Below are 17673 nucleotides of genomic sequence, written 5' to 3'. Positions count from 1 at the left end.
AGGACCCTCACCACATGTAAATTACTTATAATACAAAACTGCATGAATTTAAACCAAGTGCCAATGGTTACAACTATACATCCTGACTAACCACAAGAGGAAGTCCCTGGAAATCTTATCCAAAGGGATGAAATTTCATATGCTGCACCAGGACACAAAAGCACATTTATTTAAAGCTCAATTTAACTCTTCATTTCCAAGAAAGTTTTAAATACAAATCCTCACTGGTAGATACAAATGTGAACAAACAGTACTGAAAGCTGTCTGTCTGTCCTAGACTAGAAATAATCCAATTCCATTTTAAGACACCATGCCTGATCGAATCAAATTTCTAAAGCTGCTCCTGCCATAGTACATGACTCACATTTACTTTAGTAGCTGTACAGCCGTTAATACTGGGAGCAGCAATCCACATGGTATTTCCCCACAGATTCTGAGAATTAAGTAATAAAAATTAAGACAACAGAACAATTGTTACCTATAATCTTTGTTCAAAACGTACTGGACGCAGGCCAACTCCTTATTTAAAGGTGCCAATTTTAACAGAAAACAAAAAACACCAATATGGAAATACTAAAAATAAATGCTACACCGATGCATCTTAAATAGCAGCACAAGTTACTTTTAAAGCCAAAATTATTATTTTATTTTTTTTAATTATTATGTTGTTTTGGTGTTAAGAGTTTTTTTACATCAGAAGTGGAGCCTTTGACCAGTGTGGATTTAGAATCTGCTTCTTTTAAAACTGATAAAGCAAATTAATGTCACTGCACTCACAGATGTTTCCTTAAACAAAACACACAGTATATTTTCTCTCTTCTTTCTTTTCAATATAAAAAGGCACTATCGTCTTAAGAAGTATATAGATTTGTCACTTTATAAAAAAAATAGTCCTGATGGAACTCAAGGCTATGGGAAAAGATCAAATTCAATAGTCCTTGTTCTTAAAACAAAAAACCATCATCCACACACACACTCTTCATTAAACAGTTGAAAACAACTGCAATTACTTAAAAATTAGAAAAGGGTCTTTAAAGTGAAACAGCCCACTTTAAATTTACACTTGAACCCATAGTAACTGCTATCATTTAAGATGGAAAGATTTGCAGTTTTTGAAACACATTTAGGAATGAAACTGTCTTTACTATTCTTAATTTCCAGAGATGGTGAGGGTGGGAGAGGAATGTAAAGCACTTTACAAAAATTTCCATTCCAATTCCATACATTTTATTTAAAATGAAACACTGATTATTTAAATAATCCTCTTTATACTTCATTTACAATTACATCCTGAAGCAATGCATCTGGTTTGAAACTGCAGTTTTCCTTTCAGCAATAAAAGCCACTTAGGACAGAAGGGGAGATCAACCCTAAGAGATGCAGCATTTAATGTAATGCTTTCCTGTGTTTGTATTTACAGCTAATATTGCACTAGCTGTGACAAAGTGGGTGGGGTTTTTTGTTGTGGTGGGTTTTAAAAAAAAAAAAAAATCAATGCAGTTACACGGTTACATATTTTTTGCGATATCTTAGATCGTTATCTCACCAGGGCTTTTTAGAATGTCTAACACACTTCCTTCCTTTAAGACCTTCACAGGTTTGGAGGGGCCATCGTATTCTTCTTCTTTTTCCTTCTTATTGCTGATGCTGTTTACAGTGGCAGTATCTTTAAAAACAAAACAAAAACCACCCTTCATAAAGAAATCCACTTATATTTACATTTGCTAGAAACTAGGATTTCCAAGTTTCATGCTTCTCATATAATTCTACCTTGTTTACAACAGTTTATAATTACCATTTGGTTAAAAGCAGATCAGTCACTGAAAACATATTTTGCCTGGAATTGCTAATATGCTCAGAAAGGATGGATTTACTGTTTAATACACAAAACCAGAAAATCAGCACTTCAGATCTGAAACACTAAAGTTTCTGTTACCTAGAGTAAGGAAGGACGTCACTGGTGTATCACTGGATCCAGAAAGCTCTGCTGATTTTACAACAGGAACACTAAATGTAAACCCCATCTGCTATGAAAAAGAGATATTTTTCAGATTCTTGAATCAAATTTCACACAAAAGTAATAATCTGAAATCCAGGGTTCAACCTTTTGGTATACATGCTGGATGACAAATTATAAGCCAGAAAACCTATATATTTGTTTTCCCCACTACCAGGGCCAATTCTGCTTTATTGTTCTTCAATATTCTACTAAAGCCTTGAGAAGAGGTTGAACTTTATTTACTTCACTTACAGACAATGGAGGTAGCACTTCTGCCTCAGTAGATTTCACAATTGGAGATGAAAATCTGAACACAGGACTGCCAACATTACTTGCTGGTTGTACCTGTATTTTCAAAAGAATTACGGTTTGTATGTAAAAGAAAAACATCCTGGTGAAACAACAGCAGGTACCTGAATTCACTATCTAACAGACATTCTGCAGTCAGTCAAGAAACCTGATGTTTGATATTTCTAACCCACAGGTAAGAGTTATAATAAACGAAAATGAAGCTTGCAAGTGAGCATACAGTACAGTATCATCTAACAGAGATGCTACTTAGATCTGAATATATTAAGTATATGGAAAAGCAGACCAAGCAGCTTAAGAACGTCAAACTAACTCAGCTCAATTGTAGTCAGAGCTTCAGCAAATACCTCAACGTGTTAAAGCAAGTAATCTGGTTCAAAACATACAAAAATACCTCAAATACTCTGGAACAGATGAATGTTTATTTTACTGCAGTGATATTCCAATTATCACACCCTAGGCTCACGTTCTACACTAGGCTTGTGACCACCATTAATGCTACCTCTAATTTAATAACTTAACTTGGCATAAAATCCCAACAAAACCTCCACAGCATTTGAAGCAGTTATACAATTACATTAACTAGAACTTTGCAAAGTAAAAGATGCACAGAGGTCAAATCAAAAACTACATGCCTTTCCCCGCTTCCAAATTGGAATACAACCCCGAGTGAAAGTTGGTTAGTTTCACGAGCACCATGGAAGAAGTTAACACGCAACAAAGTAGATGTACACTCATCACAAAACAGTACTCACAATACACAACCAAAGATTTACCTTGTTCATCACTGCTGTGGAAACAGTGCTCGGTGATGATGAGACACTACTACTGGTAAGGAAAGTAAAGTTGAAGGAAGGCAGCGATGCAGTACTGATGGGTAGGGGTACTTTTGGTAGTACCGGTTCCTCCACTTCCTAGGGGGAAATTTTAATTGTAAATTTTAATTTTACGCTTTTACAAGACCTACTACCTTCCTACCCTGTCCCACTCTTAATTTCTTATCCAAGTTAAATATAACAGAGGTATGTACAGACTAAGACAAAGCACGTTTTCAAAAGGAATCCTAACCTCCCCACCTCAGTCTGCCATGTCGTTTTAATTTATGGTAGACTTCTTTCTATGCAAAACTACATTCATAACATGTCCAGTAAGAATACCAAAAATTAGCTCAACATTGTTACCTGTGTAGACAGGGAGGGGCACAGATCAGATTTATTTTTCTGTACTTTAGTTATTCAAGGTCTAAAGAAACATCATCCTTTCTAATTACCCTCTCGTCTCTTCAATGAAGAGTACACTCTCATGACAAATGAGAAAGTGTTCCTCTTGTGAAATTAGGTAGGACAGCTGCCAACTTTTCTGAAGTCACTACTGCAGTGAACTTGGAAAAAGATAATGTTTAAAGAAGTATGCGGGGTCCTTCAGCCCCCCAAAACCCCAAACCAAAGCACCAAACACCAAAAAAGGAAGCCTGACTAGCAGCACAGAAGATCACATTCTGGTAAATCCTGTCATATCTCGTGTATCAGAGTACACACTTCCAACTCAGAAACCACTGTACCTTAAAAACTTCTGTCTTATCCTCACCTCTTAAACTGTTTGATTACCAAGATTAGATCAGTTAGGGTTTAAATGGGAACAGCAATCTAATCACAATTTGCACAGTAGTACCAAGATCTACCCAAAAGTGACTAAGCAGAGATATATATTGCTACTACAGAAATTTAATGTATCCCACATCTTGCATCTTCTACAGTTTTGATCTGAAGACTACTGGACCTTGGTATTCAGGCCATTTGTATTATTAGAAACATTCTCTAGTATTTACTATTTCTTCATTTTGCATCAACCAGAAGACTGATGTAAATTTTTTATTTAAGATCCAGTGGTAGGGAACATCCAATCAGAAAAATAATCTCCAGGATAGTCATGAACATAGTTTTATTAAATGGCCTTTTCGTACTGAAACAGGGAAAAAACTTCTCACAATGGGTTTGATTAAGTGACAAAAATTGTGAATGATCATTAACAGACATGCGGAACAATTTCTTCTGCTTTGGACTCTTGGCCTCTATCTTTCTACATGACTTAAATATGAAATAATAAATTAAATAAACTTTTACTTACTTGGCACTTGTTTCAAACATTATTCCTTTATAAAAACCCTACAAACCTCCACCAAAATTTGTTCATTCAACTGCTGATGAGAAACTTTATAATATGAGGCAACTCCAAGATAATATGGCTCAAGATTTAAAAAATATAAACCCAAAGTTTAATAATAATAAAAATATTGTTATATACATTTTATATTACTTATATAAAACATATAAATAATACATAAAAAAATATTGGAGCCTGCCCTGAAACCCACAGCAAAAAAAGCCCACAAAACTGAAAGGGCATTATTATAGATCACTATGAACCAGTAACACTGGCATACATGGCTAGTTACTTCAGTAATCTCAGCGAGAGCAAGAGTCCCTTACCTCTTGTTCTTGTCCAGGTTTTGATACATAGTGTACCCCTCTTTCCCTTCTCATCTTGCCACCGCCACCACCAACTCCTCCTCCTGCAGACAGACCATTGGATGCAGGAGTACTGAATTTGGGGTGGGTCACACTGCTGGCACAGAATAACAATACATAGGTTGAGAAAGGGGAGGGGGGGAAGAAAAAAATCAAAAAATCAACTTATCAAATAATTGTTTCAAGCTATTATAGCCACATTTAGTCCTAGAACTGATACCACCTAATCAGAATCTGAAAAAAACCTGTTCCCCGAGTTGCTAATGCTGGTAAATACGTGATGTTCCAAAACAGCAAAAGCTGCGTTAACAAAAGCAGCAACGAGAAGGACATACATAAGAAACAGTCACAACATCCACAAAGGAATGATGACTAAGCCAGAAGACCTGAAATAGAAGAACTGATTTAGACTTATTTTCTAACATTTCCTTTTAATAGCCCAGACGGTGGAAATGTTGACTGCCAGTTCTTTGATTCTGTGATGAGCATGAATCTTTGCAGGGATCTAGAAGAACAACTAAAAATATAGGGGGGGGGGGGGGGGGGGGGGGGGGAGCATGTGTGTGTGCACGCACATGGAATGCTGCCAGCAGCTCTTATGGAATAGAGCGGCTTAAACTTGTGCGGCAAGATAATACAGCAAAAGCTGCAGAAGCAGCTCTGGCTTATCTTGAGGCCAGAGGTGTTTGGGTTTGCCAACATTCCAGAAGTCTTTTCAGACATGAACACAGATCCCTTTTGTAAGGCATACAAAGGCATTTCTCTGCTCATTACAAAAGCCTAGATCCAAACCAGAAAGATTTCCTAATCCAAGTGGGAAGGGAAAAGAAAAAGAAAAAACAAAAAAACCTTCATAACAAACAAACCAACCAATCCCAAACCCACATCACACCCCAAAACACAAGTGAACTAGGGAGTAACAACAATAAAAAGCAGTATGGCATCAAAATGAAGTATCCCTGGAAAAAGTTCCATATCAAAGCTTATCGTGCAGCCAAGCAGCCAGTCATTATAAAAGTACATTTGATCACACTGGATGATACCAGGTCAAGTTTCCAGAAGACTGAGGAAGAAAATTAGTCTAAACTTGTCAGACACTTGCAAACAGTCTGCTTAGCACTGTAACCACTGTGAGTAAGCCAGATCCTTAAGGCCATATGCTCAAAATTTTCTCTAATCCAAACTGACAATCAATTCAAATTCTGAAAAAAAACCCAACCCTTCTGTCAACACAGAGCTTTATTCTGACAATTATAGCCTGCCTATTATAGTCCATATTCCTCTTTTCTGTTAAGACCTGTCAGCTTCTAAGGGGCAAAGACAGTTTTCTGTCTTCAAGCAGGTATGTTCAACCTACAATTCTGACCCAGGTTTAAAAACTATTTAGCCTTTGGTAGGCTGAACAGAGATGTACCAAAGTACTGCAGGTTAGCTGCACGAAGGGACTCTGGCCAACTGCCTCTTACCAGTGTTGTGTTCCTGCTCCAGAACATGACAGTCAACAGACTAGCTTTATAAATAATTTTTTTTAAAAGGACCATCTACTCTACAGACAAAAGTAAAACACAGCAGTAAAACTTGCGAACCAAATAAAAAGCAGCAGCGGTTTTCTGGTTCTCCCTTCTACATGGAGAAGAAAGGAGTTCCACCGAAGAAAATTTAGAACAGTTTGAAAACCCACAATTAAAACCCGACATCTGCTTGCACCTACGCCCAAACTTTAAAGCCGATCTCTTACATCCCTGAAAAAGTCGCTGCTGTGAAGTCAAACTATCAGATGCCAAAACAAAGGGTTGGTTTGGGAGTTTTTTTGCAAACCAAAGAATGCCGAAGGCAACCGAAGAATTGCTTGGAAGATGAACAGAGACAACAAAATATGATTCCCTGGTATTGTTCTTTGAAAGGGACAAATCATCCAAGAAAATATACTCTTTGAATGCAGAGTGTCTTAATTCAAGTTCAAGCAGTACCCAAAAGACTAGTGGCCCAGAAGAGAGAGCCATCAGTGTTATCTGGAGGTGGGTCGTTCTACCTAAACCAAACAAGCAGTGTAACGCAGGACAATCTCCTCAAGAAGAAAAACAATTAACGCTCCTGGAATTTTGTGTTTGAGAGACAAGTTGGCATTTGGCCTCAAATGTTTCTAGAGGGCACCCATTTTTTCATGCAAACTCACAGACTGTTACTGCCCTTCAAAAGACGACAGGCATGCAGACTGTAGCACCAGAGAGCACTTTCTTCTTTCAAGTATTTTAAATTAATAGATTTGTCATACCTTTCAGATGGTTTTATTCTCTGTTCTGCAGGAGAACTCTTCTCTCTCATGCCCTGCAAGTTAAGTTTGATTTATTACAAGATTTACCTGAATGTATTTATAAACTATATACGAAGCAAAGACAACCAACCACACATGTTTTGTGCTGGTTTTTATTTATACCACTAAATACACCTCATCTACTTAAGCTTATTCCGCAACCACTATGACTATCCACTTTGATCTCTGGCCTAAAAAGCCCACAGATTCAACACCTGGTCATTTTTACATTCAGATTGATAGTGAAACCATAGATATTTTTTTTTTTTTCTGAAAGAGATGCCAATCTTGTTTTAAGTAAAGTTTATCAGGGACTCCACGTGCACCAAAGTGATCAGAACGGGTAATTGTCAGAAATCTCACTCAGAGCTTCTGGCTCTTTGCCAAAAAAGAGCCCCTTAGTAGAATAACTGGTTAGAGACATTCCAAGCTTGTAAAAAGCAGGCAGATAACAACCAGAAGATTTACTTACTTTGTGCTTTATATCCACCCTCTGGTGAATTTTGCTGGAATCAGTAGCTGGAGTCAGAGATGGTTTAAAATACTGGGTCCGACTCCCTGACAGAGAGATCGCCTTTGGTGTCACGAGTTTCTGGACAGGTGGGTGCTGTGATTCCATCTTTGAAAAGGAAGCAGAGATCAATTTATCCTTACACTGGCCCTAATTACCACAGCATTTACTGATTAAAAAAAGTTACAGAACTATAAACCTCCCATCAGTCTCAGCACCCACTGAAAATTATTTGGAAGTGTTGACTGCATTCAGCTTGCAGAGAGAAACCACCAGAAAACCAGTTATGAAATCTAAAAAGCTATAAAAGTAGCCGAAGTCTGACTGAATCACATTTCAAAATTTGGCAGTAAACTTCACAGACAAAATCATTCATGTTACTATAATGACAATAACTCATGTTACTTAATGTACTTCCATCTCTTCCTCTCCTGTGCCCACATTGTGGTATTTTTTTTACTGGCTTCATCCACCAATTTACCATTCAAAGTGTTAAGCAGCCAATTATACAGGCTTCTGGGTTTTAGTTTTCCTACATTTTCCTCCTTTGAAGTTACACTTGAAAAAAAAAAAAGTTGTAAAATAATTTTAAAAGTCTCATTCATTATGTTCCAGTGTTTTAGATTTGCATTAGATGCACTTAAAAATACTAGTTTGACTTTCCTTGTCAAAGCATTTTCAAAAACAAGCGTTAAATTTTTAACAGAAAGCACTGTACGTTCTGTAAAACTGGTGTAACTGAATCGTTAAACAAGACAAACCCCAAAAGGCTATGAGGTTTACCAAAGGCTCCATCTGCAGTCTTAAGGATCAGAAGAATCAGACTTAGGATGCATGCTATTATTTAAATTAGTATCAACAGAAAACTATGTTTATAATAGCTTTAATGTCACAATCTCTCTCAAATCTTGGCAATAACATTCATGCTGCACTATCTACAAAGGGAATAAAAGTATTTCTTGCTAAAAATTGTTATACTCATTTTGAAACCTTGAGTAAAATGCAATTTATTTGTTTACAAACCCATTTTGAACAAAAGATAGCGCACTGCTATTTTTAAATGTAAACAGAGTAGAATTAGAATAAAATAGTTAAGTTGGAAGGGACCTACAACAATCACCTAGTCCAACTGTCTGACCAGCTCAGGGCTGACCAAAAGCTAAAGCATGGTAATATGGGCATTGTCCAAATGCCTCTTAATTACTCAGCAGGCTCAGGGCATCAACCACCTCTCCAGAAAGCCTGTTCCAGTGTCTGACCACCCTCTCACTGATGAAATGCTTCTTTATGTCAGGTCTGAACCCTCCTCTGACTGATGCAGCTTTGAGCCACGTGTCCTCTCACTGGGTCCGGGAGAGATCAGCACTTCCCTCTCCGCTTCCCAGGAAGCTGTAGAGAGTAACGAGGTCACCCCTCAACCTCCTCCTCTCCAGACCAGACGAACCCAGTGTCCTCAGCCACTCCTCACAGGACGTGCCTTCCAGCCCCATCACCAGCTTTGTTGCCCTCCTCTGGATGCACTCGAGGACCTTCACATCCTCCTCACGCTGCGGGGCCCAGAGCTGCCCACAGCACCCGAGGCGAGGCCGCACCGACGCTGGGTACAGCAGGAGAACCACCTCTTCGGACCGGCTGGTTACGCTGTGTCGGCTGCACCCCAGGACACGGTTTGCCCCCTGGGCTGCCAGGGCACTGCTGACTCGCACTGAGCCTGCTGCCAGCCAGCACCCCCACCCCCTGCTGCAGGTCTGCTCTCCAGCACTCCTCTCCCAGTTTATACCCGTGCCCAACATTACTCCATCTCACGTCACAGAATCATAGAACAGGTTGGGTTGGAAGGGACATTCAAGGTCATCTAGTCCAACCCCTGCAGTGAGCAGGGACATCTTCAGCTAGATCAGGTTGCTCAGCCCTTTCCAACCTGACCTTGAATGTTTCCAGGGATGGGGCATCTACCACCTCTCTGGGCAACCTGTGCCAGTGTTTCACCACCCTCACCATAAAAAGCTTCTTCCTTACATTTAGTCTAAATCTGCCCTCTTTTAGTTTAAAGCCATTACCCCTTGTCCTATCGCTGCAGGCCCTACGAAGAAGTCTGTCCCCATCCTTCTTACAAGCCCCATTAAGTACTGAACGGCTGCAGTACGGTCTCCCCGGAGCCTTCTCCTCTCCAGGCTGAACAGCCCCAGCTCTCTCAGCCTTTCCCCACAGGAGAGGTGTCCATCCCTCTGGCCATTTCCGTGGTCCCTCCTCCGGACCCGCTCCAACAGGTCCGTGTGTTTCCTGTGCTGAGGACGCCAGAGCTGGACGCAGCCACTCCAGGTGGGGTCTCACCCGAGCGGAGTAGAGGGGCACAATCCCCTCCCTCGCCCTGCTGGCCACGCTGCTGCTGATGCAGCCCAGGACACGGGTGGCTGGCTGGGCTGCAAGCGCGCATTGCCGGCTCATGTCCAGCTTTTCGTCCACCAGTACCCTCCAGTCCTTCTCTGCAGGGCTGCTCTCCACCTCTTCACCCCCCAGCCTGTATCGATACCGGGGGTTGCCCCAGCCCAGGTGCAGGACCTTGCACTTGGCCTTGTTGAGCCTCATGAAGCTGATGTGGCCTCACTTCTCAAGCTTGTCCAGGACCTTCTGGATGGCATCCCATCCCTCCTCAGGCATGTCAACCACAACACTCAGCTTGGTGTCATCTGCAAACCTGCTGAGGGTACACTGGATCCCACTGTCTATTGATGAAGATCCAGCATTGTCTCTTGTTCAATTTCACGCCATTGATGGACTATCCAATGCTCCAATCTATTCAGGCCCCTCTGCAAAGCCTCTTGGCCCTCAGAGTCAACAGCACCTCCCAGTTTCATATCATCAGCAAACTTGCTAATGGTGCATTTAATTCCTGCACCCAGACCATTGAGAAATACATTGACCAGCACTGGCCCTACCACTGAGCCCTGAGGAACACTGCTGGTGACTGGTCGCCAGCCAGACGTAGCCCCCTTGCACCCAGCCGTTCCGTCAGTTCTTCACCCAGCACACCACGTACCTGCTCATCCACAGCTGGACAGCTTGTCCAGAAGGATGCTGTGAGGGACAGTACCAAAAGCCTTCCTACAGTCCAGAACACTATATCCACCACCCCTTCATGCACCAAGCAGGTGACCTTATCGTAGAAGGATATCAAATTAGTTAGACAGGAATGTACAGTGAAAAAAATAAAAGTTACCCAGTTAGAAGTTCAATACACTAAGAGGTATTCTGTCTGGTGCAGACCCTTGAAGTAAGAAAAAGTCAACCAAACATACCTGCAAAAGTATTTTGCCTGCATGCTCAAGTGTTCTGTCAACCATACATTTGCTTTAGCAGGAAGACAGACAACCCTCTCCTCCCCTTCTCATCAAGGGCTTCCCTTGCCAAACCTTATGAATTCTACTATTATGAATAGACAATTTCTCTACTTTTATCCAGCGACAGCTGTGCGCAACATTCGCTTTCTAACTGACGTCAGGCTGTACACACTGCAAATCTGGTCGATCTTTCTTAATGCCTCATCACAGGTGCAGTTCCACAATTTAACTGAGAATTCGTACCAGCTTTGTTTTCAATTAATTGGATAGTATTTACAGTACAGAAATTACATGCTCTACTTTTCAACGTTCTTGTAATTTAGCATATGGTGAAAGATGGTACAGGAAATCCAAGATGTTTGTAAACTTTGAAGTGACTAAAAGTACTTATACTTCTAATCAAGAAATTAGCATAGAAACTTCTGGAGACATTCTGTCCATTTTCTCATTAAAACAGCAGATGAAAACTTTGCACAGAAGAAAACCCACACTTTTGTTCCTTCATGTGCCTCATCTTAAAGTGGCCTTTTGTGGATTTTACAATTTAATAAACTCCGTAATACTACAAATGGAAGTGATTTAAAAACATTACTAGTTTTAATATTTTTTTTAACAAAGGAGATAATGATTCACTACAGCATTATCACCAATTCAGTGCTGCCTCCAAATAGGAATTAGGAACACCGATGTTAAAGTGACAACACTTAATTTTCCTTCTTCTTTTTTGAGCAGTAATAAAAAAAGTGTTACTCTTCTGCTCAAAATGAACATGGAAATCTGCACAAGGTCTGTATGATCACTCAATCAGTATTTTCCTATTTCTGATCATTTCTGCAAGAGAAATCTTTCCTAAACAGAAACATTAACAAGCAACTTAACCCCAAGTTGCAGGACAAGGTAAAACACTAATTTGTGTGTTATAAAGAAGTCATTCTTGATTGACACATCAAGACACCACCACATAAAAAATAATGTAATTCTCAACCTGAGTAATCTTCACAGTCCTTCATCTAGCGTGGGTAGAAAAGACACTTTTAGCCATCTCCACACAGCCAAGACAACTGTAATTCACATAATACTAATATCAACTTGAATTAAAAATAAATCATAGGAAGTTACCTTTCTTAGATAAAGATGCTACTGGTTCTTACCTGTTTGCGCTTGGATTGGAAGCTAGTAATATTCAGCAAGTTCCTGTCCACAGGCTAAAGAGGGAAAAAAAGCCTAAATATTAGAGGATGACTTGTTTTTGTAAGAGAGGGTTCCATCCAACAAAAACAGAGGGGTTGTGATCAACTTACAGAAGACAGTGGACTAGAAACAGAAGACGGAATCCTTTTAGCATCCTGTTGAAAAAACAGTGCAATAAATTAAACTGCATGCTACATAAGGAAGACCTTCATCCTACACTGGCACATTTACTACGTTTCTCAAACACATGAAATAGATTAAGAGGAGTGCCATTTACCGCCAAAGGACTTGACATCTTCTCCAGTGACTGCAAGATACGCCGCGCTGTGGAACTTGTCACGCCATAGGATTGCACACTTGCTTGTTTCGCTTTCATTTGTCTCCTTACTGGTGGCTGAAAAATTAGCATTGCAAGTGTTACCATTCTTGATTTTGAATTAAACATGCATTTATTTTATGCCCTATGGCTATACTGATGATATAACCAATACTCCTGTGATGACAGAGAAAAACGCACTCACTGGGCATTCAAGCCATGAAGAAGAAAATATACTCTGGTGACTCTACAGAACGGGGCCCCACACGTCTTACACATGGGATAAAGCAACAAAAGAAATATTTAGATGTAAAAGGTTATAAAAGGGAAGATGTCAGGCCTGTAGGGTCTCTGAAGCAGTAACCAGGAAAACAGAAAAGAAGCAAAGACTTGTACTGCAGAAAATACTTTCAGTAGCAAAACAGATCTCAGTTTCATGACTGTGTATGTGTACCATCTTAAAACCAACGTATACAATCACCATCAGGCATTCCTAGTTTTGCTTCTTGTTTCCTCTCTTCCCCCAAGATTAGCTGACTGCAGATTTTTACTGTTTAAAAAGATAAAGATCTGATTTGAACTGTAACAGCTCTAAACATTACACTGAAAGAGTAAACGGTTTTATTTGTACCACATGACTTTGAATATAATCCAAAAAGGCATCTTTCAGTGTTAATTTTTTTTTTTTTTTTTACTTATGTTAAACACCCTCCTGGAACCACATCATGCTTACCACACTGCTATGTGAAGTCAGGAAGCAGACCACACAGTATGTAAAAACACAAGCGAGACTTGCTGTAATCTACAGCATGCAACAACAAGCAAGCTAGTCTCTCCTTCAAAAGCCTAATATTTTGGTTCCTCTTTTCAGCATTTCATAAATTTCATAAAAAACATAAAAATAGCTGACCAAAGAGGGCTCCAAGCTTACAAGAGGTTCTGAGTGTTCAGAAGTTTGATTTAACACCAAGTTAGAACAAACCACAAGTTTTCATGGGTTCACCTAAGTCAGCAATTTGCAGGTCCCCTTGTTGCATGGCAGAAATGGACTGCCAGGATAGTAAACTCTTTTTACTTCCAGTTCCTTAAATAAAGTTCATTTTGACTTTTGATTTTTTTTTTTAATAAATAAAGCCCATTTTGATTTAAACACATTCCAACTGAAGCAGAATTTACTAACTTTTTAGATTCAACCCTAACTACCGAGAGTTGTCAACATTTTTATTTGCTGGTTCATTTTAGAACATGAACAACTCTCAAGGGCAAGTAACTCTCTTCAAGAGCTACCTGAATGGTATTAAAATAGAAAGCATTTTATTGTTTATCTTGAGATTGCATGCCTCCCTCTCATGTTTATCATGAGATTGCATGTAGCAGAAGAGCAAAGGATCAGCAAAGCTGCCTTTTAGATACTAGTAAAGATTGCAGTTTCATACAATATATTCATAGCATGAGCGTAGACATGCTTGTGTAAGATGTACAGACAAGTATCATGCAGGTAGATTTTGCTACTCTAAACACAAATTTTAAAAGTTATGCCACGATTGTTTTTATTTACATGCTTTAACATAATACCATCAGAAGCAGACAATGGTAGAAAATGAGTTTTTTGAAAGAGGAAATCCCAACTAAAAACAAACAGCCAGAAGCTAAGGTGCCATAGTCATTCTTGTGCATGGCAAGTATTTTCTACATAAGCTGTTTTAAAAAAAATTTATACAGAATTGTTCTTTTCTGCTCTTGCAGACTGAGAGGGCAAAATAGAAACTGTTGCCACATTTCCAGCTCCCTGCTCAGTTTTTTTGGCAGTGCTACCCCTTCTGTATTTCATTTTCTGTACCACATTTTCCCTCACATCACACTACTATTCTCTTACCTGATAAGGAGCAATTCGCGCTTTTGTCTCCCTTGCTGCTGCAGCTGCGCCACCATAAGTGGTCTTTCCAGGGTAAAACGGAGAATCCCCAAGCTGGCTTGTCTTAAAGACAGAAGTGTTTCCAAGTGACTACAGAAAGGTATTATGGTAGAGTAGTTAGTAAAATGGCTACACATTCAAATTGTTAAAAATTAACACTGTGCAGTACTTACAGGTGAGGGAGATCCAAAAGCAGATAAATTGAACGCAGGTTTTTTAGAGCTAGCTGCAGGATGTTGTGAGAGAGAATGAGATCTTTCAGCTTCTGTGGACCAGAGTAGTGGTGCTGAAGTATTTTTTGAAACTGTGATATCTGCCAAAATGGTAACATGCTGTATGTAAATGCCTTGTGTAGAGAACTTTAATATCAAAGATCACACTAACTCCTGAGTTCCTTAATACAGAAAAAGAAGTCTTACAGAATGAAGAAGTCCCCCCTAACACTCATTTCTCCAGCAACCTAACCTCCAGAGTTCTTCAAACAGACCCTTTCACATATGGCATGAAAACCAAGTATCAACTCTGAACTTGAAATCTGTTCACAGAACTGTCGATTCGTTACTTTTCAGTAATCTTTCAAAAGCATGCACAATAAGTCAATAGTATACTTCCAATACAGAGCAATTTTATTTTTGATTCTTTCATGGTAAAATAAAAGGGAACTGCATTAACACTGGTGCATCTATAACACACAGTTCTTCCCATGTTGGTAAAGGGTTGGAGGCCAGCGTAAGTCAGAATTGCACAGCTTTTAAACCTGAAAAATTCCCCCAAAGGATGAACTAACAGAGTTAACCACCTATTTCCCATGTATATTTTATGGAGACACACCAGAAAGCTCTAGTAAATTCAGGTTATAGTCTAAACCCTGGCAACATCTACTCTGAATTGTAAAAGTATGTTCTCCAGAGAACTTCCTGAGCATGCCTCAATCACCGTTTATATGGGGAACTAGAAAAAGCTGCAAACCTGCTGTTTGCCTTTTTCAGCGAGATCACCTAGGTCCCCATCTACATCAATATAATGGTTTTGGTTTGTTTTTTTACTTTAAGATGGTGTACATTCCTTACTGAACTCAGCAAAAGACATGGCAGTATTGGCAACTGATGCCTTCTACGAAGAAAGGCCAAAAAAGCAACCCAAACTTTTTCAGTCAGAATAGTTCCTTTACCGACTCCTGGTGAAACCACAGGAAAACATCATGTGTTTCTGTTTGTCACCTGTATTTATTCACATTTAACCTGCTGTCAGTTAGATATTCCAAGTCACTCTTCCAATCAACCTAGCTGTCAAGCTACAGCGAGTCATCTTCAGTCCCCACTATCCAATTTCAAGATTTGCAGACAACCTGGCTAAAAGTGCATTTATCAGCACCGCCTCTTTGTAAGATCAGGGTCTCATAAACGTATCCCAAAGCATGGTTATATTAAAAAGGTGACAGTACTATATACTTCTAAAATACTTTAAATTTCGTTCTAACATCCACAGCTGACATTCACCTACTTATTTACTAAGGTAACGTGGAATATTAAAGACTGCAAAGTACTTCATCTTACCAAAAAATCAACTAGAGAAGATGAAAGTTACCTTTATCAGATGCTCTAGAGGAGAAGCCACTGGTTGTTGAGATGTTATCGTCGTCATGCTGAGAGGTAGAATCTTTTATTTCTTTTACAAGAGACAGTCCAGGACTGCCAATGCCAAGTGAAGAAGATGTAGAGGGCTGACAATGTGGTACTGAGGAATCCAATATGGTACAGTTCAAATGGCTTCGATGAAGAGAGGGCCTTGTTAACACATCTGAGAAGTTCAATGCAGATCTGCTCGTGGATGGTTCTAAACAAGAACAGGGAGACAATCAGCTTTCCTATAGGCAAGCTCACAGAAGCCAAAAGCTGTTTTCTATCAACAGTCACGCTATTGCCAAGCTCTTAGCACAAAAATAGAGAAGCCAAATTTAACTTCTTCCTCACTCCGGTAGGGTTTCATCTGATTACAACAGCACCACTGCTTGCAATACAAAGTATTAACATCATATTAAAGTAGTAAACAAAGTTTAACACCACCAGATTCTGACCCCACATTCAAATGCTCTAACATTGGGTCTTTCAGCAAATCAAACATATATGAATTCCTTTTCTTCTGCAGATAAAGCTTGCAATAAGCTTTCCGAAATTTCATGGCAAATTACAGACAACTCTGCCATTGATACAACCTTGTAACAAAGACAATGTTAATCTGAATACATAATGTGAAAATGTGTATTTGCAGAAAGTTTGGGAGAGTTTGTTTGGTTTGGTGTCGTCATCCCCCCCTCCCAAAATTAACATATTAGGTCATGCTACAGGCAAAATATTACCTCCTATCCATTAACTTTTGAGGTTTTGGCACAAAGGACAAGTAAGCATCATAGTCTCAGTTGCAAAATGGGCATTTTTTCCCTCACGAACCAAAGGGTCCATAAACAGTGCCAGGGTCCTGCAAGGGGTGGTCTCACAGCTCCAACTTGTCACATGAACAGAACAGCTATTAATGGATGTGTTGCCTGACATCCATGTAAGTCCAGTGTCTCTCCTGGGAATTCTGGGTATAAACATGACTAAGTCACTATCTTCTTGATATTTGCACTGAAGCTTAAACTAGCTAGTTTGATCTTCATAACCACCACAGTATTAACAATTGGTTCTCCAAAGCACTGGTAGATTTTTTAGGACTGTCTTGTCTGAGATAAAGACAGTGTTATCAGGGGCTGACCAAGCAAAGGAATACAGAGCTGAAGAAACAAGCTTTCTAAATTTATAATAATAATTTTTAAAATCTTATTAATTATAGCAAGAAAGATTGGTCTAAAACATCCACAGATGGCAACACAAGCTACTAAAGGTTCTAGGGTGTCCATCTGCTCCTGATTTCTTGGGAGCTAGAAAGTTTGCTGTGCAGCTGTTCTTACTGAAAGGTCCTTTCAGACAGTTTTCCAGGGAAGCCAACACGTGTTCCTCATTCATGAAGACCTCCTCTATTCCTTTATCGAAACTTATTCTCAAGCTACAACTACACAGAAAGCAATACAGCTCCTTATTTACACTTAGAAGACTTCGGTGACAAAGGTATTTCCTCATTATTTTTCATTCTGCCAAGAACAGAAGCAACTGAATTTCTACACATGGTTATGTATGTGTGCTCAGACAAATCTCTCCTTATTAAAAATCAAGTTCCACAAGACTGCTAATTTAAGAGAAACTCACATAG

General features: G+C 39.5%; 1 protein-coding gene across 6 annotated transcripts in view; it reads right to left on the bottom strand.

Annotated features, from left to right (window-relative positions):
* The window catches only part of NUP153 (nucleoporin 153), a 46324-nt gene that overhangs the window by 11605 nt on the left and 17046 nt on the right, over positions 1-17673 (bottom strand). For 2 of the 6 annotated variants that reach the window (XM_056330221.1, XM_056330224.1), the window contains exons 3-16: positions 16012-16260; positions 14598-14737; positions 14386-14514; positions 12471-12587; positions 12304-12348; positions 12154-12207; positions 10702-10818; positions 7623-7769; positions 7112-7164; positions 4798-4933; positions 3085-3222; positions 2252-2344; positions 1937-2027; positions 1547-1666 (exon numbers count right to left, since the gene is read on the bottom strand). In XM_056330221.1, the coding sequence (XP_056186196.1) occupies positions 1547-1666; positions 1937-2027; positions 2252-2344; positions 3085-3222; positions 4798-4933; positions 7112-7164; positions 7623-7769; positions 10702-10818; positions 12154-12207; positions 12304-12348; positions 12471-12587; positions 14386-14514; positions 14598-14737; positions 16012-16260 (1629 nt within the window). The remainder of the gene's footprint in view (positions 1-1546; positions 1667-1936; positions 2028-2251; positions 2345-3084; positions 3223-4797; positions 4934-7111; positions 7165-7622; positions 7770-10701; positions 10819-12153; positions 12208-12303; positions 12349-12470; positions 12588-14385; positions 14515-14597; positions 14738-16011; positions 16261-17673) is intronic. The other 4 variants (XM_056330225.1, XM_056330223.1, XM_056330226.1 and 1 more) reach the window with 4 other exon arrangements.

The sequence above is a fragment of the Falco biarmicus genome, chromosome 3 (genome assembly GCF_023638135.1).
Source record: "Falco biarmicus isolate bFalBia1 chromosome 3, bFalBia1.pri, whole genome shotgun sequence".
In the NCBI taxonomy this organism is placed as follows: domain Eukaryota; kingdom Metazoa; phylum Chordata; class Aves; order Falconiformes; family Falconidae; genus Falco; species Falco biarmicus.
This window is presented reverse-complemented; position numbering and strand designations above follow the sequence as displayed.